The sequence below is a fragment of the Equus quagga genome, chromosome 16, assembly GCF_021613505.1.
Source record: "Equus quagga isolate Etosha38 chromosome 16, UCLA_HA_Equagga_1.0, whole genome shotgun sequence".
Classification (NCBI taxonomy): Eukaryota; Metazoa; Chordata; class Mammalia; order Perissodactyla; family Equidae; genus Equus; species Equus quagga.
The window spans coordinates 1,608,119-1,633,553 of NC_060282.1; the positions used below are offsets into that span (position 1 = coordinate 1,608,119).

At 58.1% G+C, this 25,435-nt stretch overlaps 1 protein-coding gene across 5 annotated transcripts; it reads right to left on the bottom strand.

Annotated features, from left to right (window-relative positions):
* Positions 1–829: 829 nt before the first annotated feature.
* On the bottom strand, positions 830–17,743 carry ZNF696 (zinc finger protein 696). Of its 5 annotated transcripts, none has more exons than XM_046641813.1 (4): positions 17,239–17,743; positions 7,439–7,635; positions 5,337–5,440; positions 830–2,074 (listed from the first exon to the last, which is right to left on the bottom strand). In XM_046641813.1, exons 3-4 carry the CDS (start codon positions 5,350–5,352, stop codon positions 978–980), a joined length of 1,113 nt encoding a protein of 370 aa, XP_046497769.1. In that variant the 5' UTR covers positions 5,353–5,440; positions 7,439–7,635; positions 17,239–17,743; the 3' UTR covers positions 830–977. The 5 variants fall into 5 exon arrangements, with proteins under 5 accessions (XP_046497769.1, XP_046497770.1, XP_046497767.1 ...); XM_046641814.1 differs by lacking the exon at positions 17,239–17,743 and adding an exon at positions 8,614–8,898; XM_046641811.1 differs by lacking the exon at positions 17,239–17,743 and having other exon boundaries at positions 5,337–5,437.
* Between the last annotated feature and the right edge of the window lie 7,692 nt (positions 17,744–25,435).

A 25,435-nucleotide genomic window follows, 5' to 3' on the forward strand; every position in this document is an offset into this window, starting at 1 on the left:
CTTGTACTGCCTGCATGAGGCTGAGCAGAGTTCTGCACGCTGCACCCTCTGAAATGCTGTAAAAACAAGTGGATCGAGGTCATCGTCTCCTTGTGGCCAGGCCTCATGGTCTCTCCTTCATGCCTCTTCCATAAAACTCCCCAGCATATTGCACTTGCTGCTCTGTTGTGGGGCGCACAGTCTGTATCCAGGGCTGTGCTACAGCCGTTCTGGCTACAAGGAGCTCACACGTTGATGGAGGCTCAGACATAAACATACAGCTTTGACACAAGGTAGAAAGTGACTCTTGCCTTTTAAAAAGTGCTACGGAGCTAAAAGACATACAACAGGTACATGGATAAATCTCAAAAACATTAAGTAGAGGGAAAGAAATCAGACATAAAAGATTATAATGTTCTATTTATACAAGGTTCTAGAACAAGCAAAACTATAGTGATAGAAATGAACTCACTGGTTGCCTCTGAGGATGAGGGGGTCGACTTGAAGGAGGCATAAAGGAACTTTCTGGGATGATGGAAATAGTCTCCATCTTCATAGTGTGGTGGTTATAAAGGTCAAAACGGGTTATATTTGTCAAAACTCATAAAACCAAACACTTAAGATCTATGCATTTCACCATATGTAAATTACACCTCAGGAAAAACAGTGCTATGAAAGTGAAAAAAATTCATTTCAGTGGACACGTCACCATCGATCCCCTCCCTTCCTCTGGGAAAACCTCCATTCCCATCGACACAGCTTGCCTTCCCTGAGACCCCCTTCTCTTCCGACTGCCCCCAGGCAAGGTGGCAGCAGACAGACAGACTGAAGCCTTCCGCCTGGGCAAGACTAAGCCACCAAGACAGCTTTATTGTCCTCACTGCACGTGGAACGAAGCACACAAACCTCTTGGCGTGGGCAAGCTTTCACAGGTGTCGCCCCCGCCCCCTCCAGTCTCGTCGGCACGTTGTCCCTGCTCCACACCACCCCTCCCAGGTTCACTCGGGGCCGTGAACCCGCTGGTGCTGGATCAGGTGAAAGCTCAGGCGGAAGGCGCGCCCACACTCCGTGCAGCGGAAAGGCTTCTCGCCAGTGTGGATCCTCTGGTGCCGGAAGAAGCCGGACAGGGCCCGGAAGGCGCGCCCACACTCGCTGCACTCGTAGGGCTTCTCCCCAGTGTGGATGCGCCGGTGCTCGCTGAGGAAGGAGCTTCGGCTGAAGGCGCGCCCGCACTCCTGGCACGCATAGGGCTTCTCGCCGGTGTGCACCCTCTGGTGCTGAATGAGGTTGGAGCTCTGGCTGAAGGCTTTCCCACATTCTTTACATTCGTAGGGGTTCTCTCCATGGTGAATTCTCTGGTGCCGAACGACATTGGAACTGTGAATGAAGGTTTTCCCACATTCGCTGCACTCATACAGTCTCTCTCCAGTGTGGATTCTCCGGTGCTTAACAGCGTCTGACTGCTGACTGAAGGACTTGCCACATTCAGGACATTCGTAAGGTCTTTCTCCCGTATGGATTCTCTGATGCCTAATAAGGTTGAAGCTCTGGCTGAAGGCTTTCCCACACTCCTTGCAAACGTACGGCTTCTCCCCGTTGTGAATTCGCTGGTGCCTGACGACATGTGAGCTGTGGATAAAAGCTTTCCCACAGTCGCTGCATTCGTAGGGTTTCTCCCCAGAGTGAATGCTCTGATGCTTCACCACATCCGAATAGCATTTGAAGCCCCTGTCGCAAGTGCTGCATCGATAAGGCCGCCCTCTCCAGCTTCCTCTCCCATCCGTCGCAGAGCCTGCATTCAGGGTGACTTCGGACCCAGACACAGTGCTCCCGTGGCTGTTCTGCCCTGCAGCTTTCTCATAAACAGCCGGTCCCCGAGGGGGATCTCTGGGCTTCTCTCCAGCTTCCTCAATCCCACAAAGGTCCCGAAGCCCCAGTGCCCGGGGAGGCCCCTGAAGCAGTCCTGGCACACTCTCTCCATGGCTTTCCCCTTCTCCTAACATCACTGGCTTTGGTGCCAACCCTGTGCTCTCAGCCCCTTGCTCAGCAGCACAGCTGGAAGCATGGCCACCACTGGATGCCTGTGCCAGAAAAGCTGGAAAAGAGGGTCAGGGATGTATGACTTTAGACATAAGAAAACTCTTGAACAACATACAGTTGCATGTGAACTTGAGACGGCACTGCCACCTGTGGAGACGACAGAAGTGACGGCAACAAAGGCAGTGGGCAGCAGACACCTGTCATTTTGCTTGTCCCGATCCAGCCCAGTTCTCCTCCCCGTTCCTAACTGCTGTGGTTACAGGAACAGACAAGGGGCCGGAGGAGGGCTCAGCAGGGTGCCTCCCTGCCCCTGACCTTAGTCCACCTGTGTCAGGAGTGAAGGAGGCAGAAACCAGGCTGAGTGCTGCCTGCTCTGCCATGTGGCCTGGAAAGCAATGAAAGTTGGTCGGCAGCAAAGCAGAGCAGAATGAAACTGAAGCAGAGGTCCGGGAGGCGTAGGGACAAGGGTGCCCTGATGGCACAGCCTGTTTCTCCAAGCCAGGACTCCCTGAGACAACCCTGTATCCTTGACAATTCCCCCAACCCACCAACTCAAAGGACTCTGTTCTATGCAAGTAAGAGAATCCTTTCTCAGCGAGAAGTGAGCACCCAGAGTAAGCGGCCAGCAGCCTGTGAGAAGGACGATGGAGCTGGTGGGGCCCTCCCGGTCCTGACTGTTGGGCAGTGAGGCATCTGGTTAAACTAGTCCCGTTGGCTAATGGGAACACACCATGTGCCCACCTAGTCAGAAGCTTTCTGGATGTGGGAGCATGATAGTGGGATCTCAGAATGCTGGGTACTGACTGTGGCCTTCACAGGGTCCTCCTGTGCCAGGTGCTGCAGGGGCGCCTGGGGAGCTGAGACAGGGACGCCTACTCACGAGGGAGCTCAGGAGGACAGGACCACCATGACAAGCACAGCAACCAAGTTAAGAGAAAACTTTTCCACCCACAGGCAATAACCTGAGCCACTGAACGGAACCAGTTAAGTCCTCAGCCGCTCCCCTCTCGAGGACTTGAACTGCGGATGTCATAACGACACCTATGGCTGGGCTGGGGGGCAAGGATGCTCTTCCCAGGCGGGTGGCATCCACAGAGCTTTCCCACTGATTCCCTAATAAGGGGGCTGTTCAGTTGAGCAACTGGAGGTAGGGAGAGGCCGCAAGCAAGGGCTAAGAAACAGAAGGCCCCCGGGGGTGGCCAGCCCTGGCCTTGTGGTTTGGTGGACCTGGAAGTTCAAGAAAGTGACTCAGAGGCACTTATGAAGAAAAAGTTATTCAGAGTTAAGACAAGGAGGGCCACATCCTCTCCTGCTGGTTCTGCCGGGTCAGGCTTCAGGTCCTGTGAACTGCTTGCCTCCTGAGGCCAGGCCAGGTGCCCCAGGCAGCCCTGTGTAGGTGTCCTCCCGTGCCAGCCTCCGAGGGGCCCTGAAGGGCCCTAAGCATGGAGCACTGGTTCTCATCTGGGGCGACGTTGTCTCCAGGGCACTTCTGTCTGGAAACTCTGAGGTCACCATGGGAGGGGGTGCTCCTGGCACTCAGTGGTTAGGTAGAGGCCGGGTAGGCTGTGGAACATCCTAGAATGCACAGGATGCCCTACAACAAAGAATCTTCCATCCCAAGATGTCCACAGTGCCGAGGCTGAGAAACCCTGATGGGGAGGAGTCCTCCCACAAGCAGAAGCTGGGGCTGCCAGGCCTTCTCATGAAGAAACTCGCTCCCCCAGCAAAGGTGCCAGTCACCAAACATGCCGGTGAGATCCAACGGCCCCCTATGTCACTCCACCCACATCTCTCCTTCAGGCTGTTATAGCTGGTGGTACAAACTCGGGGCCGGCAACCCAGACATGGGGTTTTCTCTTTATTCCTTTCAAAATGGGTGGTTTTGTTGTGAGTGACCTGCTCTTCCTCCGCCACTCTGTATGTTGGCATTTGCTACAATTATTATTTAGTCCAAAATTGCAGGACTGTGCAGAACCCCATCTGGACAGGATTGAGGTTGGACACGGGAGGGAGAGGCATGGCCTGGAGTCCCAGGCATGAAGGGCAGCTCCATGGCAGTGCCCCTGAGGGATGAGCATGTGTGCGTGGACACGGGGGTTCCTGACTTCAGGGGGATCAGGTGCAGGTGTGCGGGGGGTGTGTGTTTGTTCTGGGCAGCCGTGGTTATATTGTGCCCAGGCCCCAACTGCTGAGTGGAAACCATCAGAGAGTGTGGTGGGGAAAGGCTCGAGGCAATCATGTGTCTTTGCTAAGGGAAGATGGCATTGTTGTTAGCACTGGTTATATAATGTCATAATAGCAACAACAGTAAATGGAATATGAGTCCTCAGCTTTGACAGCCCTCAAATGTGGCCTTAACTCTTCAGTACAGAGTGGGATGGGAGCCGGAAAGGGAGATGGCCGATGGGCGGGACGCTAGCCAGGTTTTCATCCATCAGACTCTTCCTGGTCACCTACTCTGAGCCCAGGACCACTGACACAGCTGGGCCCCGGGAAGCAGAGCCAAGAATTAACGAAACTGAGGGTGAAGGAGTTAAAATCACCCTGGATTAGGGGGAAACTGTGCTTTGTACCCTCAAGGTTAACATGGGAAACAAAATAGCCAAGGTTCCTGAGCCCGCCTTGCAGAACAGCAGGAGGACGCTGATAGAGGGGAACTTGCTGACAGCCCCCTGCCTGCCTAAGCACCTTACAGGAACATCGAGGAGCTGAAATGACTGACTGTAAACTTCAGAGGTCAAAGACTAAAATCCACTATGCGTGACACGTAGAAGAGACAGCCGTCCCTGTGCGGAGCACTCTTAGAACTTCAGCCCCAAGGGCACATGCTCCCCGTCCCCACCTAAGACCCCAATAAAAACCCTTGCTTGTAGCTTTTTGGGAATTCGGGATTACAGCACGAGCCGCCCGTTCTCCCTGCTCAGCGCTTTGCAATAAAATTCCTACTTTCTTCACTGAACCCGGCGTCAGAGACTGCCTTGCTGCATGATGGGAGAGCGAGCTCACTTGCGGTTCGATATCATTAGTGTTCTTGTTCTCAGAAGTCTCCAGGCAAGGGGACCAGAAGGGAGGGGTGCAGAGTGTGCCAGGAGGGCAGAGGAAGGAAGCAGGGAGAGGTGAGGCCAGCGGGCAGTGCGAGGAGGAGGGCTGTGAGGGGAAAGGAAGTGGGATGGGGCTGTGCCGCCCGAGGCTGGCGGTGTCCCTCTGCAGCCGGCAGACTGACTTGGGGAGCCCGATTCCTCAGCTGTCCCCTAGGACCTCCCTAGCCCCAGGACAGTCCCCCCGCGGCCCCTCTGGACCTGGCTGCCAGGCCTCACCTGTGCATGTGTCCATCAAGGTGGCCTCTGTGGGTTCTGGAGACGCAAGCCTGGGGACCCTCCTCCACAGCACCTAGCAGAAACACCAGGTGTGGGAACACCTGCTTGGGTACCAGAGAAGAAAGGGGAGAAAATGACAGAGAGTGACGGCAAGGTCAGAATGCCTTCAGAGAAGCGAGGGTCAGACCCCCCCTGGGGACGCCAAAGGAGCCACGTCCCCCACTGGGCCCGCTGCTGTCACTAGGAATCAAGGTCCTGACTCAACAGAGACCCTGGAAACTAGTGTTCTGTGGGAACCCTGTGCAGGCCATGTGGGCTCCCTGCAGCCCTGCCCCCCAAAGTTCAGAGCAAAGGTGGGTGTGGCAGCATCTGCCAGCTGCCTGCTGCCATCTCAGCTCCACGAACGAGGACGAGCCCAGCCCCTTCAATCAGCTTCAGATGTCTGGGGAAATAGCTATGCTTTTAAAACTTTCCTGATAATTATAAAGATTTGAATATAAAGTATGAAACCAAAAAACCAAGAAAAATTAATTGAATGGTGTCATTTTGGATTGAGGAATGATTTTGCTAAGCTTGACACCAAAGGTAAAGTTGGACAGATTTAACCACCTGAGAAAATTTCATGTAAAAAGCAAACAAATGAAAAAAACTCCAACAACAGGAGGAATATTTGCAACCCAGATCGACATTCATATCCTTAACACATAAAGACTACTACATATTCATGAGAAAGCATGAACACTCGGTAAAGTCATGAACTGGTAATCCAAAAAAGAAAAAAAAACAGTGGCCAATAATATTTTTTAATATAAGCCCCATATTTGCAACTAAGAAATGTAATTTATTTTTATTTTTTTGAAGATTGGCACCTGAGCTAACTCGGTTACCAATCTTTTCTTCTTCTTCTTCTTCTCCTTCTCCCCAAAGCCACCCAGTATAGTTGTATATTCCACTTGTGCCTCTGGTTGTGCTATATGGGACACCCCCTCAGCGGGGTCTGATGAGCGGTGCTAGGTCCACACCCAGGATCCAAACCGGCAAAACCCCAGGGCGCCGAAGCAGAGTGCGCCAACTTAACCACTTGGCGACAGGGCTGGTCCCAAAAAATGTAATTTAAAACGTCACGTTTTATTCTGAAAGTAGCAAAGACTTAAAAACGGTAGCACCTTAGGAGCCAGAAAGGGAAGACAGGCAGGCTCCTGGGAGGGGAAGCAATGCCACGTGGCAGGCGGGGAATTCAAGATCTACAAAGGCCTTCATCACACCGGGCTTCGCTTCCAGAACCTACCCGGCCCTGAAATCAGGGACGTCCACAAAGACTGACCTATAGGGATACTTCCTATATGACCTACAGGGATAAAGTGATTTCAAGTAAAGAACAAGAAGGTTTACCCATGCTAGTAGCCGGGACAAAGTGACCCCCTCACAGCCGTCACAACGGTCAGGGGAGGTTCTCAGTCCACCTGTCCCTGAGGCCATCAAATGGTCAGGGGTCCCCGAGGCCGTCACAATGGTCAGGGAGGCTGTCCCCGAGGCCATCGCAGTGGTCAAGGGAGGCTGTCCCCAGGGCTGTCACACTGGTCACCACAATGCTCAGGAGCCCCTGAGACCGTCGCAACGGTTGGGGGTCCCTGAAGCTGTCACACTGGTCAGGGGAGGCTGCCCCCGAAGCCATCACACTGGTCAGGGGAGGCTATCCCCGAGAATGTCACAATGGTCAGGGAGGCTGTGCCCGAGACCATCTCAACGGTCAGGGAGCCTGTCCCTGGCCGGGGCCTTAGTGCCGCCTCTCGCGTCCTCTCCGCACAGCGGACGTGCAGCTCCCGCAGCGAGACCCCAGGACGGACACGCAGTCCCGCGCCCGGGCCTTAGTTTTCCGCTGGGGCTCGGCCCCCGCGACAGCCGCCCTCCCAGCCCGCAACCGCTCACCTGCCGCCCCGCCGCCCGCCGGAAGCACCGTCGTCCCCCAACCCGCGGCGCGGGCACTTCCGGCGACGCTCTAGGGCCCCGGAGGACCGTGCGCTCGGCTGCCCTGGAGGCCGCGGGGCCGACCCTGCTGGCCCGGCCGTGGTCGCTTTGCTGTTCTAAAGGCGATTCCCTACCTCCGTGTGCGAGGGCCTTGGCCCAGCCATCTTCATGTCAGCCCGCCCCCGCGGGCCCTCCAGGGCCCCGACCTCTGCGGGCACCGCCCCGGGCGGGGCTCCCGGGTCTCTCCTCTGTCCCCTCCGGGCTCCATCGCCTCCCGCCGGGTCCAGAGATGGGGTCAGGGATGTCAGTCTGAGTTTGGTGACCGAGCTGACTGCGGAAAGAACGAATGAATGAACGAATGCAGGCAGTACTCATGGAGAAAGGCGGGGGCTCCGTGGGGGAAGGAGGCAGGCAGAAAAGCTCGGGAGCGCGGGATCGGGTGGGGACATGTCAGGAAACCTCCCCCGTGGAGAAGAGCAGAGAAAAGGCGCCAGGGGAGGGACCCTCAGACCGCCCGCCAGGCGGCAGAGCCCGCCGCTTGCTGTTCCCCAGCATGTGGATTCCCCTCGCTAAGACCAAAGGCACCGCAGCCCCCTCCTCCCGGAGTGTTCCCGCTGCAGCAGCCAACACACGTGTGACTGACTCTGCCCTCATGACACATTTTCTCCTCCCAGCTGCAGGGACCCCACCTCTCCCAGTTTCCCTCACCAGTAGTTTTCAGTGACCACACACTTACTGGCTTAAAACAACCTGCATTTATGATCTCACAGTGTATTTGGTTGCAGAGTCTGGGGACAGCCTAGCCATGTCCCGGGCGAGTCTCTCCGAGGACTAGGGGCTCGCCTGAGGGCTCCACCGGGAAGCATCTGCTCCTAAGCCTGCGCAGTCGTTGGCAAGACCCAGTTCCTGGGGCAGGAGTTCTCTGGGGTCTGATGCCCGTAGGGTGGGGGTGCAGGTTTCCCACGGGCACTGCAACCTTGGGTTTCTCTGCAGAATGGATGCCCCCACGTTTACCTGCGGCTGAAACACCATTACGGCATCTGCCACAGACCTGTGTCCTGGGGCTTGGGTTATGAGTGGCATGTCCCCAAGGCATCATTCAGTTGTGTCTCCATGCTCTAGGCACTTTCCTGTCAGTGACACTTGCAGTCTCTCCTCAACCTCCTGACATGCTTCAGGAAACCCAAGCCCAGAGAGCCCCTTGAAACATCCCCCTGCTCCCTGACAATGTCCCTTGACATCTGACTTTTACAGATGTCTCTTGTTCTGGGCCACCCCCCATCCTGCTCCGAGTTCTCAGCCCACTCACCAAACAGAAGCACAGATGGTGAGGGGCCCCCGATGCTGGGCTGGGCCATCGATGGTGGCCATGGAGGAGGCTGGCTCTCCAAAAGCCGGGAGCTCCATGCTGTCCGCTGTGCCCAGAACACACCATGCGTGGATGGCAGCAGGTCTTACCTTGATAAGCCTAGCGCTGGCTCCTCACCTCCACCCACCTCTCCAGCCTCACCTCTTCCTCCAACTGTGGGGCCAGCTGTCATTCCCTGAACACACCAGGCTCGCTCTCGCCTCTCTCTGAGCCTCTGCTCATTCCATTCCCCTGCCTGGAAAGCCCCACCTGTTCCTTCCACAATCTCGTCCCCTTTCCTTTTAGCTGGACACAGGTCATGCATGTCCAGCTGCAACACTGCAATGATGTGTCCTCAGGGTGTCACATATGAAGGTACATGGTGTCCATCGGCCCTTCACTGGTTGGTGATAATTCCGATCATGTAGTCGAGGTGTTGTCTGCTTTTTCCACTGTATGGCTACTATTTCTGCCCTTGCAATGAATAAACCATCTCCAGGGAGGTAAGAGAGGCTGAGGAGCGGATCCACACTAAGGAATCCTGAGGGCATATGGCAACTAAAGGCAAGATATGATCCCAGACTGGAGCCTGGACTGAAGGGAAAATGGATCCTGGGTTGAAGGGAAAACGTCGTGAAGAACAGTGGGACAGAGACAGAACAGGAACCTGCAGTGTGATGGGGCCAAGGGACAGAATGTATGCAAACCATTCTAAAACGGTTTGGGAAAAGAATTTGTGTTGATGTAAAAAAATTCTAAGAGTACATTTCTGCCACGTGGTGTGAACTAGTGTGATTTCTTTCTTCTTTTCTCCATTCCCCAAATTTTCTACAATATAATCTGCTTATATAATAGGAAAAATGGCTTGTCAAAAGTTTTATCAAAAAAGTGAAATCTTGGCAAACAGAAGTAAAAGCAGTCATTTATAAGCTTGTAAAAACCTGGGGAAGGGCTGTTTCATTTTTAAGCCATGGAGTAGATCATACATCGCATATCAAGCTTGTTCTCAGAGGGTGCAGCTGGAGGCCAGCAGTGACACCCTGGCCTCCATTCCCTGAGCACCTCCTTAGCCTCGAGACATGTAGCAGAGCCCAGAAGGCTGCACGTGTTCCCACTGCCCTGGGTTCCCACCACATGTGTCAGTCTGACAACCAGGTGCCGGAAGGAGCTGTTCCGTTCAGACAGCCAGAGCGGTGGCTTTGTCACTGGGTGTGCACGGGTTTTTCTGGGGTGCACCTGAGGGGACCCCTTCCCTTGTGCATTCCAGTAACAGCACCCCTTCCTTCTGAGTGCTGTTTCTCTATTCCCTTAGGTCATTCTAGAAGCCTCTCTCCCCCAGGATGGGCCTGTGACCAGTCTCTCTTGGGGTTTCCCAGAAGCTGAAGGAGAGGTCTCTGGCCTCTGCAGCCCTGGGCTGAGATGGTGTCAGACCTGGGGAACACCAGGCAGCAGTTGGAGCCTGTGGCCACACAAGGACCTGCAGAGATGAGAGGTGCAGAGGTGGCAGAGAGACCTGGTGGCAGGAGAGCCAAACTCACAATGAAGGGCCTGTGGCCCCAACCACACACGGGTCTGTCCCTTCACTAATTCAGCCCCCGGGGGACGCTGCAGAGGCAGAAGCACTAACGTGTCCTACCGGCCCGCTCGCCTTCCACTGCCCCTTATGCGAATCACCTCCTCTGCTATGAATAACCCCGAGAGGGACACTACTTTGCAGAGGAGGAAATTTGGGCTTCCAGACGAAGGAGCTCGCCCACAGAAAAGGGAAGGGACACAGCTCACTCGGTCAGGAGAAGCCAGGCTGCGCTGTGCTAACAGACATGCTCTAGTCCCTGCGCTGGAAACAGCAGAGGTCCGTGGTCATGGCCGCAGGCCGCCTCTGCTCTGTTGGTCTTCCTCAGGCCAGGCACCAGTGAAGGCCGCTGGTCGCTGTGGGCCGAGTGCAGAGAATGTGGAGAAGGCCCCGCTGGCTCCTCACTTCCCTTTGATTGCCTAGAGCCAGTCTGAGGCCCAGCCAGGTTCAGGAGAACTGGGGCGTGTCTGCCCGACCCGGGGAAGAGAGGAGAGGGCAGGACCACAGTGGACCAGCCTTTTGCCTCGTGGTGCTGCAGGCCAGGCAGCAGGAGACCAGGTAGTCGCTGTCAGAACCGTCACCTCTTTTGGCCCAGAAATAGCTTCCAGACGCAAGAGCAGAGAGCAGAATGCAGACCACAGGCCACGTGCCACCGAAGGGGCCAAGGGTGGCCGCGTACAGGACGCCCCCCTGCTCACAGGACCACCAGGCAGCCCCTCAGCTTTCTCAGTACCTGCGCTGACGACCTTCCCGCCTCTGGCCTCCCCCAGGGTCCCCGGGTCCACCCCTCTGCAGCCTCCCTACAGCCCGCCCACCGGCCCGCCCTCCACGGCGGGCGTCCTGAGGCTTTCTCACTGCACGCTGCATCAGCAAACCCTTGTTGACACGCCCACTGTATTATTCATTTGTAACAAATTATAAATATTATAAAACACGTGAAAATTCAAACATGTAAAAAGAATGATCTGGAAAGTAGAAAGAGAGGTTTCCGTCCGCATCCCAGGGGACTATCTCAGGTACTCTGGAGGGCTGCTCTTCCCACAAGCGACATTTCTAACACGCAAGTCCCACCTCGCTCCCGCTACGCACTGGACCGTCCAGGCTCCGTCCCGGGCCTGTGACCTGACCCTGCGCTCCGGCCCCACTACCGGAGAGGCGGTCCCTCTTCCAGACTCCACTCCCGGCCCGCGCCCTCGCCCCCGCGCCGCGTTTCAGGCTCCAGCGTGGCTCGCGGCGCTCCCCTCCCAGCTGCGGACAGGAGGCGACTGCCCGCGACCCCGCCCGGAGCCTGCCCCCTCCCCGCGCCCCGCCCCCGAGGTCCCCCCAGCCCCCCTCCCGCCCAGCGCAGGGCGAGCTGCGCAGGGGCGGGGCCCCGCGGCCCCTCCTAGAAAAGGGGTAAGAACCTGGAGAGCAAACCCGCCCGCTGTTTCGTAAAGAGCCAGGCGGTACAGATGCTTTGCGCTTATTCACCTTTTCTCATAACCCTTTAAAAATGTAGAGACCAGTGGTCGCTTGATGGCTGCCTGAAATGAGGCCAGGGGCGCTGGCCCCCTGGCAGAGCCCTGGTCTAGATGTCCGCCCGGCTGCGGTCGGGGCACCGCGGGGCCCTCAGGGGCTGCATTCCTCGCCTGTGTGTCAACAGCAAGGCCGTCAGGCGTCCCAAGGAGAGAAAGGGCATGCCCGCCCTGCTCAACCCACCCGTTCAGGCCCCTGACCCTGACCCCGTCTGCACTTGTCCCACCTAGAGGCCCCAGAGGGGAGCGAAGACTGGACTGGGGGGCCCGAGGTGTGCCGACCAGCTTCAGCAGGAGGTCAGCAGCCTGCCCACCCACGCCGCCCCCCGCACGGCGCAGCGGGCGTCCCCAGCGACACCTCCACCCTCCTGCGTGGCCCAGGTCCTCCGGGTGGCCGCCTCGGCTCACTCGGTGCCGTGAACCCGCTGGTGCTGGATCAGGTGCGAGCTGAGGCGGAAGGCGCGCCGGTACTCGCTGCAGAGAAAAGGCTTCTCCCCGGTGTGGACCCGCAGGTGCTGGAAGAAGCCCGACAGGGCCCGGAAGGCGCGCCCGCACTCGCTGCACGCGTGGGGCTTCTCGCGGTGTGCACCCTGCGGTGCTGCACGAGGTCGGAGCTATGGCGGAAGGTGTGGCCGCACTCGGCGCACGCGAAGGGCTTCTCGCCGGCGTGGAACCGCAGTGCGAGCTGTGCGCAAACGCTTCCCCGCACTCGCCGCACGCGGATGGCTTCTCGCCGGTGCGGATTCTCCGGTACTTCACCATGTCCGATCTCCGGGCAAACGCCCTCCAGCGCTCGCCTCACTCGTGCGGCTTCTCCCCGTGGGGAGCCTTCTGCTGTTCCAGGGCCTGAGCGCAGCGCGGGGAGGCTTCGGGGCACAGGGCACCGCAGGGCGCCTGCTCGCCCCCGCTGGGTCTCCCGACACCTGCTGGATCCCGACCGGCCCCTCTCGCTGGGGTCACAGTCTTCCCGATGTGTCACCAGGCTGGCGGTGAGGCTGGCCTTGCTTCTGGGCTCGTGTTTGTGGTTTCTCTCCTCCCCGAGCGTTACCTGGCACCTGCAGGTCTTGTGGGGCACCCTGGCCTGTCCCTGTGAACCCCAATGGCTTCTGCAGGACCTGGCAGATCCCTGGCCCCGGGAGCTTTGCCCCCAAGACACCCTGGGGCTCCGTCTCTGCCAGGGCCTCCTGCCCAGGCATCTGCTGCTCACTCGGAGGTCTGTCCTCACGGTCTGAGACCAGAAAGGGAGGCAAATGTCACCAGGCTCTGGGCTAGAGCACAGAGACTCTGGAAAAGGCAATGCCATCTCATTTCAATCAGCGGCGAGGGAAAAGGAAATGAGACCTCTGTCACCTCTGTCGGGGATGGGAAGGGGCGTGGACAGGGTTACACAGGGATAGAGGGAAGGGAGAGGTCGCTGGGCCAGAGGCAGGCTGTGAGAAGGGCCAGGGCCAGGAGGTGGGTGGCTGGGGAGCAGGGGGCCAGGGGAAAGGGCTGGAGACGTCACTCCCCCAGGTGAGTTGCTGTGATCCTAATGCTGTGGAGTTTGTCCCGCCTCCCCTCCCATGGGGGATTTGGGAGCTGGAAGAGGAGCACAGGAAGTGTGGGTGCCTGCACAGTGTCCTCGCAGGGCGGCGACGACAGTGTCCTACGTCTGCTCCCCGGACTGCATCGGGCACCTCTTGCTGGTGGGTCACTGACCTTGGAGAAGGGCCTCTGTGACCTTCGTGCATACCGAAAAGACGCGCCCTGCAGCTGTGTTCTGGGGTCTGTCTGTCGCCCCTCTGTGCTGATGGGACAAAGCTACATTCCCAATAACGTCTAGAATCTGCCTGCTTCTCCTAAAAATAAGCCAGGACTTCTGGTCAAAGATAAGTGAGTAGAGGCCTTTTCCTTACTTTTTCCTCCATTTATACTGAAAACATAAAAACATGAACAGCCAGCATGGGGACTGAGCCCTGAGCCACAGCCTGGGAGGCCCCACCTCTGGCAGGTCTGGGCTGCACAGCCGGTGGACAGAGTACTGACCCCAAGCAGCCCGCATGGCGGGGGGTGGGGGCATCCAGGGTTGAGGATGGGCCATGGGAGAGGCCGAGAGTGCCACCAGAAACCCAGTCTGACACGGGGGTGCCTGCGGGCTGAGGGGGACTTCCCAGGTGAGGAGGGAGGGGAGCAGCATCTCAGATCCGAGGCCATGCTGTCTTGAGGAGAGGGCCCCCAGCAAGGGATGTGGCAGAGCTGGCGATAGGGCATGGGTGGGAGTCGGGGTGGGCCTGGCCCAGCCCCCCGCCCCGGCCTACTGCTTTCCCACAGGGCAGGCCCCAAGCAACTCAGGATGCCCTGGGATGGTTCCTCAAATTACAATAAAGAAATTACAAATGGCTTTGCTAAAAAAAAATTAAAAGAGCTCAGGGAAAGGATGTGAGTGTCACAGAGAGGTTTAGGTCAGCAGAATGCAGAAAAGAAGTGGAGGAAAGGGAGCACAGCCTCCTGGAGGAGAAGCCAAGAGCCCGTGGCCGCTGCCTCTGGGAGCGACGGTCAGCCCCACAACCACACGGACCCCAATCCTGCCAGCCACCTGGACGAGCCTCAGGGAGGACCCCGGGCTCCAGGTGAGGATGTGGCCCTGCTGACACTTGGACTGCAGCCTGTGAGACCCGACAGCAGCCCCAGCAACACTGCCCCGGCCTCCCGACCCACGGAATCTGTGCGATAACAAGTGGGCTCTTTGAGAGAGGCTTCGATGAGACGCCCTGGAGGCCCTAAGGGTGGGAAACCCACGCAGCATGGTGAGACCCAGAGGCCTCCAGGCCAGCCCTGCCCGGCACATCAGTGCTGTGGAGTCAGGGAGGCCTGACGCGAGGCCTGCTCCTGCTGTTCTGGATGCTGCGGATGCACCCAGAGGGGGACAGGGCACCACAGTGCCTGCCCTCGGGGGCTCGCGAAGAAGGGAGACAGGCGTGAGGTGCAGCAGGTCCAGACAGCGGTGCGCAGAGGGCTAGCTCAGCAGCTGAGACAAGGGAGCAGCTGACTCCGCAGGACAGCCGCGGCAGGCACTGTCAAAGCGGGTCCTGAAGCGCGAATAGGAGTGCAGGAGAGGGCACTGCGCTGGGAGAGAGTGTGCCAGGGGTGAGGATCGGTGGGTAGGGAGCGGGGCCTGCCTGCACTGACAGCCCTGGGGCCACCAGAGGGTTCCAGCTAAGGAAGGACATGACTTGAAGGTTTGGGATGGAGAGACACACGACCTCGAGAAGTAACAATGGGATCAAGTCCAACATACTCCCGTTGAGAAATTATTTGGAAGTTTTAAAGTACACGTTAGACTAACTTACTGGGCTTTCATTGTCCACTATTAATTTCTTAGTAACTCTCCCTTAAAATACTTTTGTAAAAAATGAAAATGTATTTGCTTACTTAATTTTTATTCCTATAAAAAGAAAAGGCTTTTTTCTTTTTTAGAAGCAACAAGAAGCTGAACTAACCCAACAAAGTCAAGTCAGGGATGTGGCAGAGAGGCCTGAGGGATCCTTGAAAAACGAAGTGGAAACGATCAGAACAACTGATAAGAGGAGACATGAAGGTGTGGAAGGCAGGGGAAGATAAGCAGGACACTTCCAGATGGGTCTTCTGAAGAAGAGACCAGAGGGACTGTGGGACTAAGATTTCTCCGCAACAAAGGCCTGAAGCACAGAGGGGGAATGCCTCCCAGCAGGAAAGGGAGCACCGACCACGGACACACGCTATGGTATAGCCCAAACTCACGATGCTGAGCAACAGTCAGACCCGGAGCATGCTGAGGCTGCGATCCCACTCATCTGAAGTTGAAAAGCACCAGGGCCGCAGAGAAGCTAGAATGGTGGTCACCTTGTGACAACTGACTGGAAGGGGAGGGTCTGGAAAGTTCTGCGTCTTGACTGGGTTGGGTTTATAAGAGTAAACATATGTAAAAAGTCAAGCAGTCTACTTAAGATGTAGGAATTTTCAATATGTAAGTTATATCCTAATAAAAAAATTTAAAAATAAGACACCAACCCCAGGAAGATATAATGTAAGCTGGCCAAGAGCAGCGCACATCTTGGTGGAGCTTTCAAGCTCCAGGACAAGGAAGGGATGAGAAGAGCTCCTCATGGTGGGAGCATGGGTAGGCTCAGCAAAGGCGGCGAGGAAAACCCCACAACCACACCCCCACTCCAAGAATTTTACACCCACCCAAGCTGTCCTTCAAGTGTACAGGCCATGCAGCATGTGCTACAGCTTTCAGGACCTTAAGAAACGCAGCTGCCTCCTGCCCATCGCCATGGTGCCCTCTCCCAGGCCAGAGCTGGGCTGGGGGTCCTGCTGGGTGGACAAGTGGACTGGGGTCCTGGGGAGAAACCTGCCTCTCCCGCCTACATGTCACTCAGTTTCGTCCCAGGGAGTGCACACCACGCTGGCTGGACGCTGCCCTCTGGAGGGGCTGCCTGAAGGTCAGGTATGCAGGAGAGGGGCGGCGGCCTCGCAGACACACTGCGCACAGGATGCAGTGGGAAGGCCCAGCCATGGGGTCAGGCAGACCTGGGTCAGAGGCTGGTCCCGGCAGGTACTAGCTGCCTAATGGACGAACGACGTCACCTGCCTCAGACCTAAGGATGGGCTGGAGACCACGTGGGGCAAATTACAGTGCCGAGAGTTCCTGCTCTGTGCCCACAAGTGGACCTGTCTTCTATTAGCTCCCCCACCACGGGGGCTGTGGGGCGCCTCCAGGGCAGTGACACAGCGTTCCATCTCGGCACCCGGGGCCTGGCACACGGTGCTGAATTCCTGAGTGGGGGGGCACGTTTTGTAGAATTGGTGAGTGGATGGCTTGTCCACCAAGGGTTACAGCAAACCGCGAGGGAGGAGGAGGGGGTGGGCAGGTGGAAGGCCTCCTGGGAGAACATGGATCACAGAATCCCGGATCTGGGTTCAAATCTTGGCTGTGGTAAGTCTTCTCTGAGCCTCGGTTTCCCGCCAGTGAATGGGGGGGCTGGAGAGAAGGTGCACAGGGGTTCTAGCACTGCTCCTGGCAGATCTGAGACCTTCACGGCACGACTTCATTTTAGGGCTGAGGTTAAGCTCTGAATCAATCTGGTTAGGCAGCAAGGGCAGTAAACCACCACGCAGAGCCTGAAAGACTGAAAACCTGTGCAGACACTCCTATACCTGCTGACAAGTGATTTCTTTCCTGGGGGGAGGGGGGTGTTCTTCTATTTTCCCGACACTTTCCAAATTTTCTTTAATGAGCATGAATGACTCTTACAATGAAAACAGACTCCCAAACGCTATCTAAGAAAAAGAACTGTTAAAACCTGTGCTCCTTGAGGACCAGACTTCAATTTTCTCTGAGATCGGGGGCCTGCCTGACCCTGCGACAAGCCAGGAGGGGACTGGGCTGAGCGGGGGATGCTGCACACTCAGTGACCAGAGATGTCAAGGTCAGGCCTGGGGCCCGAGGGCAAAGACCGGGCCTCGAGAGTAGAGTACCGTGTTCCAGGATCCCGGCCTCCGGAAGAGGAGAGCCTGGCCGTGTCCCCTCGGCAGGCGAAGAGAGAGGTGAGGTGACAGCAGGTGACAAGGCTGCCATCGGCAGGTGAAGACTTCTTGCTGGTCGGTGGACAGGTCCCGAGGAAGACACACCCCAGCGGAGTGCAAAGGGCCGTGCCCGCGCCAAGTGCTCTCACACGGGGGAGCGGCCTCTCCCGGGGCTCTCGAATCTTTCAGCCGGCCTCCTTAAAGCGCAGAGCCGGGAGGCAGGACTTGGGCCCCAGGCCCTCAGCCGATGGCCCCAGGCTCCCGCCCCCGCGGACCGCCGGGTGGCTGAGTCGTGCGGACGGCGCAAGAGAAGGCCCGAGGGGGCCGGGCGCAGTACCGCGTCTACCGTCCGCTCCGGGCCCGGGGCCCGAGAGTCGCGCGGCCGAGCCTCTCGCCCGCCGCCTGCTCCCCTCCAACCCGGACCCGGACCCGGACCGGGACACAGACCCAGACTGAGCCGGAAGCGCGCGCGGCGACCAAAGTATGCCCCGCCCCACGCCGTCGGCTCTTCCGGGCACTCTAGGAAGCTCGGAGGACCGGCTCGGGAGACCGGCCGGAGGACCAGCCTAGGGGAGCGGCCCCGGGGAGCGGCCGGGGACCAACCTGGGGGAGTGGCCTGGGGAAGCGGCCCGGGGCAGCAGACCGGGGGAGCTGCCGGGGACTAGCCCGGGGACCAGCCTAGGGGAGCGGCCCGAGGGCCCCGGAGAGCCTCGGGGCGGGCAGGCCCAGCGCGCGTGCCTGGAGCTGTCCGAGGTGCTGGCTTGGACGGGACGATGGGGCCGCTCAGAAGTTGGTGAGGAAGAGGCTCTGGAAGGGAAGGAGCAGGGGGACCCGGCGTGTAGGTCCCTGAAGGCCGCAGGAAGGGCTTTGGGAAGCAAGCGAGGGCCACTATCCGACTTATGACTCTAGAAGACTTCTCTGGTCTACGGACGGGGGTGCGCGGAGGCTAGTTCTGGGTTGGAGCGGTCTAGCGGAGGATGGCGCCCGCTGGCTGGGACCGGGGTGACAACATTACCGTCCACCGCTAAGGCGAGTCCACGAACCCTGCGACCAGCTAAAGGAACTGAGTGCTTAGGAAAGAACCGCAGCGGGCAGGAGACGGACCCTGGGCGTGACAGCTACCTCCACATCCTGAGGGCCCTTGCTATGGACGAGCGCAGCGAGGCTATGACGAGCCCAGAGGGCAGAGCTGGGAAAAGCTGGAGGTGAAAGCACAGATTCTGGCCCAAGCCAGAGCTGTGCAGCAGTCCAGGTTGCCTGTCCAGGTGGTGTCTGAGAAGGGCCTGGACAACTGCCTGCGCAGGTGCATCTGCTTTGAGGGGTTGGATGAGACCAGAGATTCCCAACCTGTGCACCATTGACATCACTGGGGGTGTTGGAACTAAATCCAGATCCCCTGGCTCCACCCCAGGCCTACTGAATCTGTCTCCCCTGCGGTGGGACCTGGGAGTCTGTGGTTTTCAGGAGGCTCCCAGGTGATGTAATTGGGTGGTCCCTTACTGGGTTCTCACACCCCATGAAACAAGATCCTAGAACATGCAAAGCAAGGGGCCTTGTGAGGGGCCAGTGCTTCACCTGAGTTTGCTGAGATCAGCATGAGACCTCCAGAAGCAAGGCAGAAAGACGCACGGAGCCGTTCCAAGGAAGAGATTCAGCTTGAACAAAGGGGAGGGCAGGGCTGTGAAAAATGGATGGAAATGTGTCCATTGTCTCAAAAGACACTGCAGAGAAGCCCTCCCTTGGACTTCTTGGTGGGGCCTGCAGCAGCTACAGGAGAGAGTTCTCTCTCCCAACCACATTCTACTGGACTCAGCTTATGGGAAAAGCACATAACCCTTTTAGGCTCTGAGGATGGAACGGGCTCCACTTTCATTCTCCAGTCACCAGGGTGGGTTTTCCCAGTGATCTGTGCACGTACAGGCTGAGTGTTGGGATCGCTGTAATCTTTGTCAACCGCACTGTCTGCACACGATGTCTCAGAAATTGCTCTAAGAAAACACGGATCAAGTCCAAAAGGAACATGCCCCCTTCCCAGACCACAACCCCAAGAAAATCCTCTGGCCTGCAGAGGCCCCTCTCCCACAGGCTCACTTTGGGGTGAATCCCCTGGCCGTGACTTTGGTGTAAGCGAGAAGGGGCATTTCACTTCCCTGCTGCTTCCCTGGTGAAGGCACTGGTGTTCCCAGGCATAAGATCTTTGCCTACAGGCTTTTTGCTGTGGCACTGCGTTGTGGCGTGGTAGGGTGGGGTAGGTGGCACGGTAGGGTGCCATTTATCAGATACTAAAAGTGTTCAGTGGTGGTTATTTCCTGCATCGTGACATTCACAGGGTTCCTCTCCGGTGTGTATTATCTGATGCCTCTCCACGGGCCCTGCATCCATAGTCCCCTCCCCGACCCCAGTATGAACCCAGAAGGCTTTTCCTCTTCACTACATTCATAGGGTCTCTTTCCGTGTGAACTCCGATCCCTGGCAACCTGACCCTCTACCAAAGACTTCGCCACGTCCAGCTCACTCATTGGCGTCTCTCTGGTCTGACTTCTCTGATGCTGAACCGAGCCCCAACAGCGCTGAAGCCCTTCCCACATTCGTAAAATTCATGAGGTCTTCCTCCCCTATAGCCCTGTAACGTTTTGTTACATCTGATGGCCATCTAAGGGTCTGTGTGCCTTAGTTACATGTATAGGGTTTCTCTCTATGGAGACGTCTCTGATGCTTGGTAGCGTCAGAGCTCTGGCCCACGTCCTCCACGGCCACCACATCCACCGTGTCTCTCGGGTGCACCACCGCTTTCAGTTCTGACTGGAGGACTGCCTGCATCTGTGGTCTCGTGTGAATTCCCTGAGGCTTAGGAACACCTGCATGACTTCTGAATCGCTGGCGACAAGTGGGCGAAGATTTCCTACAAAATCTCATCCGAGGCCACCTGAGCACAGAGTAAATTGTGGCCTTCAAAGTTTATCTTATGAACAACGCTCAAATGCACGAGGCCTCTGTGCCCTCCGGGGCCAGGTATTAGATTTTGTTCCTCAGCTCCACCCGCCCGCACAGCCGGGCTCCGACCCTGGACCCAGTTCTGCAGACCCCATTTCGGCGTTGCGGGGGCCGCCATGCGAGACTCCGCCGCTAGGGGCGCGAGAGGGAGAGGGCGGGGCTGGGGGAGGGAGGGACGCGCTACTTCCGGTTTGCTTCCGGGTTGCTCTCGCTGCTTCTGGGCGCGCGTAGTGCCGGGGCGGTGGGGCGCTGCCTTCCAGCCGGCGGGGGTGCTTCTCTGCGCAGCTGCTGAACTGCTTCCCGTGTTTCCGGCGTCTTAGACCACCTTCATCGCGCCCAACTCGGAGACCCCGGCCAGAGACACCCCTCCGCAGGGTCTGGGTCCACCCAGCCCCTCCTCCAGCCCAGAGACCCCGGCCAGAGATACCCCTCCGCAGGGTCTGAGTCCAGCCAGCCCCTCCTCCAGCCCAGAGACCCCTGCCAGAGACACCCCTCCGCAGGGTCTGGGTCCAGCCAGTCCGTCCTCCAGCCCAGAGACCCCGGCCAGAGACACCCCTCCGCAGGATCTGGGTCGAGCCCGGCCCCTCCTCCAGCCCAGAGACCCCCAGAGACACACCTCTGGAGGGGTCTCCGCGAAGAACCGGTTGCCTGGCTTTCCTTAGTGCAGTTGGAAAAGTTGGGCCTGATCTGATTTAGTCACAAATCTTGGGTTTAAGCGATAAAGCTGGGGGATCCGACCACTGGTACCGTTGAGTGGCCCCAGAGACTCAAGTCGTGCGGCAGATGTGGAGGGCTGCCACCGTGCTGCACCCTGAGGACAAGGTCAGAGGAGACTGCTGTGGGGGACGCAGCCTCCTAGGTGGGGACACACCCACACAGAGCAGGTGCTCAAGAAAGCTTTACTGAATGAATGAGCCGAGAATGAATAAATCATGAACTATCACAGATGAGGATGTGATGATTTTCCGGATGGTAGGCCAGCCGGTTACAAACTCAACTTAACTTATGACTGGCAAGGATCTCATCTAGTGCTCACAGAAACCCCTGGATGTAAAATCATTATCCCCAATTTACCAGTGGAACTCAGAGAGGATATGTACCTTGCCCAAGATGGCACAGAAGTGAGTGGCAGAGCTGGCCTACAAAGGAGAGTGAACATCCTTGGAGGTGGATGCTGGGAGATGCCTGCCCACCTGCTTAGGGGCCTGCGACACACAGCTCATGAAGTCTATAGACCACGTGTTGGCTTCCACCTCTATCGTTAATCTAGAGTCTCTCAAAGACTGAAACCTCGGGGAAACAGGTAGCCCAATATGGAGTGTTGCATAGCAACTGAAAAAGACAAGTGCATGGTGACAGTCGTATTGAAAACCTGTGCAAAGGACACCCATGGTTCTGTCTGCCCATCCCAGCACCCTGCACCCAGTTGTGGGCATGACCAAAAGAGTCGGGCTGAGGGGCTGGCCCCGTGGCCTAGTGGTTAAGTTTGGGGTGTTCTGCTTTGGCAGCTTGGTTCAGTTCCTGGGCACAGACCTACAGCACTCGTTGGTGGCCATGCTGTGGCAGCGACCCACATATGAAACAGAGGAAGACTGGCACAGATGTTAGTTCAGGGTGAATCTTCCTTAGAAAAAAAACAAAAAGATTCGGGCTGAGCAGCAATCTCTGAGCTCATCTCCCTGGTCACAGCCTCTGGCCCAGGGGTGGGTTGCAAATGGCACAAGCCCCCAGTGGGACCGAGTAGAGCCCTTCCCTGGGGGTGTTTCCAAGGTGCTGGGGCCAGGAAGAACCCCTGCCTCTAGAGTGGCTAAAACAGAAGGAGGTGGGTCTGGGGCTGCTTTGAGCTCTGCCCTGTGTCCTGGTGAGAGAGCAGCTCTGTAGCAGGAGGAATTAGCCCAGCCCCACAGCATAAGTACGATTCTTCTCCTTGCTTGTGAGGATTGATTGGATGTGTCAACTCTACTGGCCCACAGGGGCCCAGATATTTGGTTAAATGTTATTCTGGGTGTGTCTGTGAAGGTGTTTCTGAATGAGATTAATATTTGAATTGGTACACTGAGTAAAGCAGGTTGCTCTCCCCAATGTGGGTGGGCCCCATCCAATCAGCTGACTGAATAGAACAAAAAGGCCAAGTGGGAACTCCTGCGAACTGCTGAGCTGGGACATCGGTTTCTTTCTGCCTTCAGATGTGAGCTGAAACACTGGCTGTTCTTGGGTCTCGAGCCTGCTGGCTTTCAGACTGGAAGTGCACCATTGGCTCTCCTGGGGCTCCAGCAGGCCAATGCAGATGCAGGGACCTCTCAGCCTCCATGATAGCAGGAGTCCATTCTTAGGTGTTAGTAGGATAGATAGATAGATCTCTAATCTCCTATTGGTTCTGTTTCTCTGGAGAACCCTGACCAGTATGTCTTTGTGTGTGTGTGTGTGTGTGTGTGTGTGAGGAAGCTTGTCGCTGAGCTAACACCCGTGCCCATCTTCCTGTGTTTTGTATGTGGGTCGCTGCCGCAGTGTGGCTTGGCTGGTGCCAGGTCTGCACCCAGGATCTGAACAGGTGAACCCCAGGCCACCGCAGCGGGGTGCTCAAACCTAACCCCTATGCCACCAGGCCGTCCTCCAATACCTCTTTTTTCTAATTAGGAAACAAATTCGGAGAGATTAATAACTCATACAACCTTACAGTTAAGTGCAGAGCTGGGCATTAAATTCCAAAGCCGATTTTCTTAACCATTACACCACGCTGCTTAAATTCATGTAAAAATAAAAACCCCTGTATCCAACTGAAAGGTCTCCACACTTAGGCTCGTTTTCGTCGGTTATTTACTGATGCACAGGCACATGCAGCCCGCTCCACGCCCTGCACAGAGCCCAAGATGATGATCAAGTCTGCCCCCAGTCCTTGTCCGGGCCCTAGAAAGCTCCTCAGAGGACCACCCTTCTTCCTTTCAGAGCCCCTCTAGGGCCTCCATTTCCTCCTGGGGCCAAAAGCAGACACTGCCCCGACACAAGTGGTCACTTCCTGGCTCTGAAGCACACGGACTCCTTTCCTGGGGCCTTCTGCCTCTCACTCAGTGGTCCCTCACATTCACTGTGGCCAGCCCTGGCCCCTGGTGGCTGTCTGCTGAGACCCTCCGCGTATAGGGTCCCTGACCTGTCCCTGGTTGTCGACAGAGCCTTTCCAGGAGCCCGTCTTACGGGGACTTGCTGTGTGCCTGGCGGTGTGCACTCGTGTAGCGCCGTCCTGCCGAGAGCCGCGCCGGCGCCCGCAGTCTGCCGTCCCCGCGTTCGGACGAGGAAACAGGCCCCGTGAGGGGAGTATGTGCGGGGGCTGCCATCAGGACAGAAGGACCCTGAACCCGGGCTCCCGGAGACCGCCGGCTCCTTGGGACGATTCCTGGTCACTTCGGGGACGAGCAAGAGGCCGAAGCCAAGGATCGGGGCCGGGCGGGAAGAATGAGAGCGGCGGCGGCGGGGTGGGTGATAACGTGGGGTCGGAGGGAGGCGGGACGGAGGCTCCTGAGCAGGCCAGGGCGCGCAGAGCGCAACTGGAGCAAGACGAGGGCGCGCGAGCGAGGCGGCGCAGGAGCTCGGGAAAGGCGCGCGGCCGCCCGCGGTCCCGGGAGCGGCCAGGGACCGAGATGGAGGAGGTGCACTTCAACGACGCTGATAAACGCGGGCGGGCACCCCTGAGGAGTCCGGGTCCTGCCCAGCGCTCCGTTCCCGGGAAGCGCTGAGGGGTCAGATGGGACGCTCGAGAACCAGCCCCGGGCCCCGAACTTGGGGAAGAGACACTGGTGGAAACGCGGATGCCAGTCAGTCCATCTCAGCGGGCCCTGCTGGACAAGGGAAGACACAGCGACCTTGCTGAGTTTACACGCAGGCCGAGGAGGCGCAGCCATGGGCGGCCTCTTCCACGCCCCCTCCTCTGGGGTCCTTCGGGGTGCGCAGGCCGGCGGCTCGGCGGAGGGGCACCAGACCCGGACCCGCCGGGGCTACAGTCGGCCCCGCCCACTTCTTCCAGGCCCCTCCCCGGCTGCAGTCGGCCCCGCCCTGCTCCAGGCAGGCCCCGCCCCTTAGCCCCGGTCGGGTCCTCGCTCGCTGGCCGCAGGTGCGCCTGGCCCTGGCGCTCGTGGGCCACTTCCCGGACAGTCTAGGGCAGCGTGGAGGACCGCCGGACTCTGCTTTCAGTGGCCGCTTGCTAGGTCCGGTCGCGGAGCGGGCATCTGGGTCCAGCCTCGGCACTAAGGCTGCAGGACGACACTCTGGAAGCACAGGCTGACCCCGCCGCTCCGCGAAGGGCCCAAGCTTCGTTACCCGCGCGGTATCACGGGGAGAAAGGAGCAGGCAGAAGGTGGAGTTCCCTAGTCTTTCAGGCCGAGAGGACTGAATTCCAGGGCGCAACAGAGCAACTCGAGGAGGAGCCTTGACTCCTGAAGCTGATGGCTAGAGACAGCCTCACCTTCAGCCCTCTCCCCTGGAGTGGCTTTCCCCCCGAGTGGGGGCACAGGGCCGGGAGTCCACAGGGCTTGGTGGCCATGGGGCCCTGGGAGTGTGGCCTGGGGAGGCGAGGCAGCCCGACCACCGGCCCTCTGGACCCGGTCTCAGCCGCAAGCGGAGGAACTGGAGGAGGGGCGGCGATGCTCGGAGTTGCAGCCTGGGGAGGGGCCAGGCAGGGAGCACGCGAATGCCTGTTGACACCCAGCTAAGCTCTTGCCTGGACCATAGGGCCTGGCAGTCCCAGGGCTACAGGACAGCCCCGGTAGATCTGAAGATCGCCAAAGCCGTGACCCAGCTGCGGCTGTAGTGGCCCACACGTCAAGAGGTGAACACCCAGCTCCCACCTTCCCAGGGCTGGAGGCAGCTATGAGGGCCAGTGGGCATAGGGGCAGTGGCAATGGTCAGGGGCCCCTTCCCACAGGCAGCCTACACTAAGTGCAGAGACAGGGTGAGCAGGCACACCGGGTGGATCTGGGGGCTTGCCCCACGGAGATCCTGCTGCAGGCACTCTCCCAGGTAGGTGAGGGAGCCCATTACCAGAGATCCCACGCCCAGGGCGAGAGGGGGCAGCCTGGGCCAGCCCTGTCCTCCCGTGTGCCTCTCTGCATCTGGAAATACCCATCTTGGGGCACCTGACCACGTCCTGGCTATGGCTCCAGGC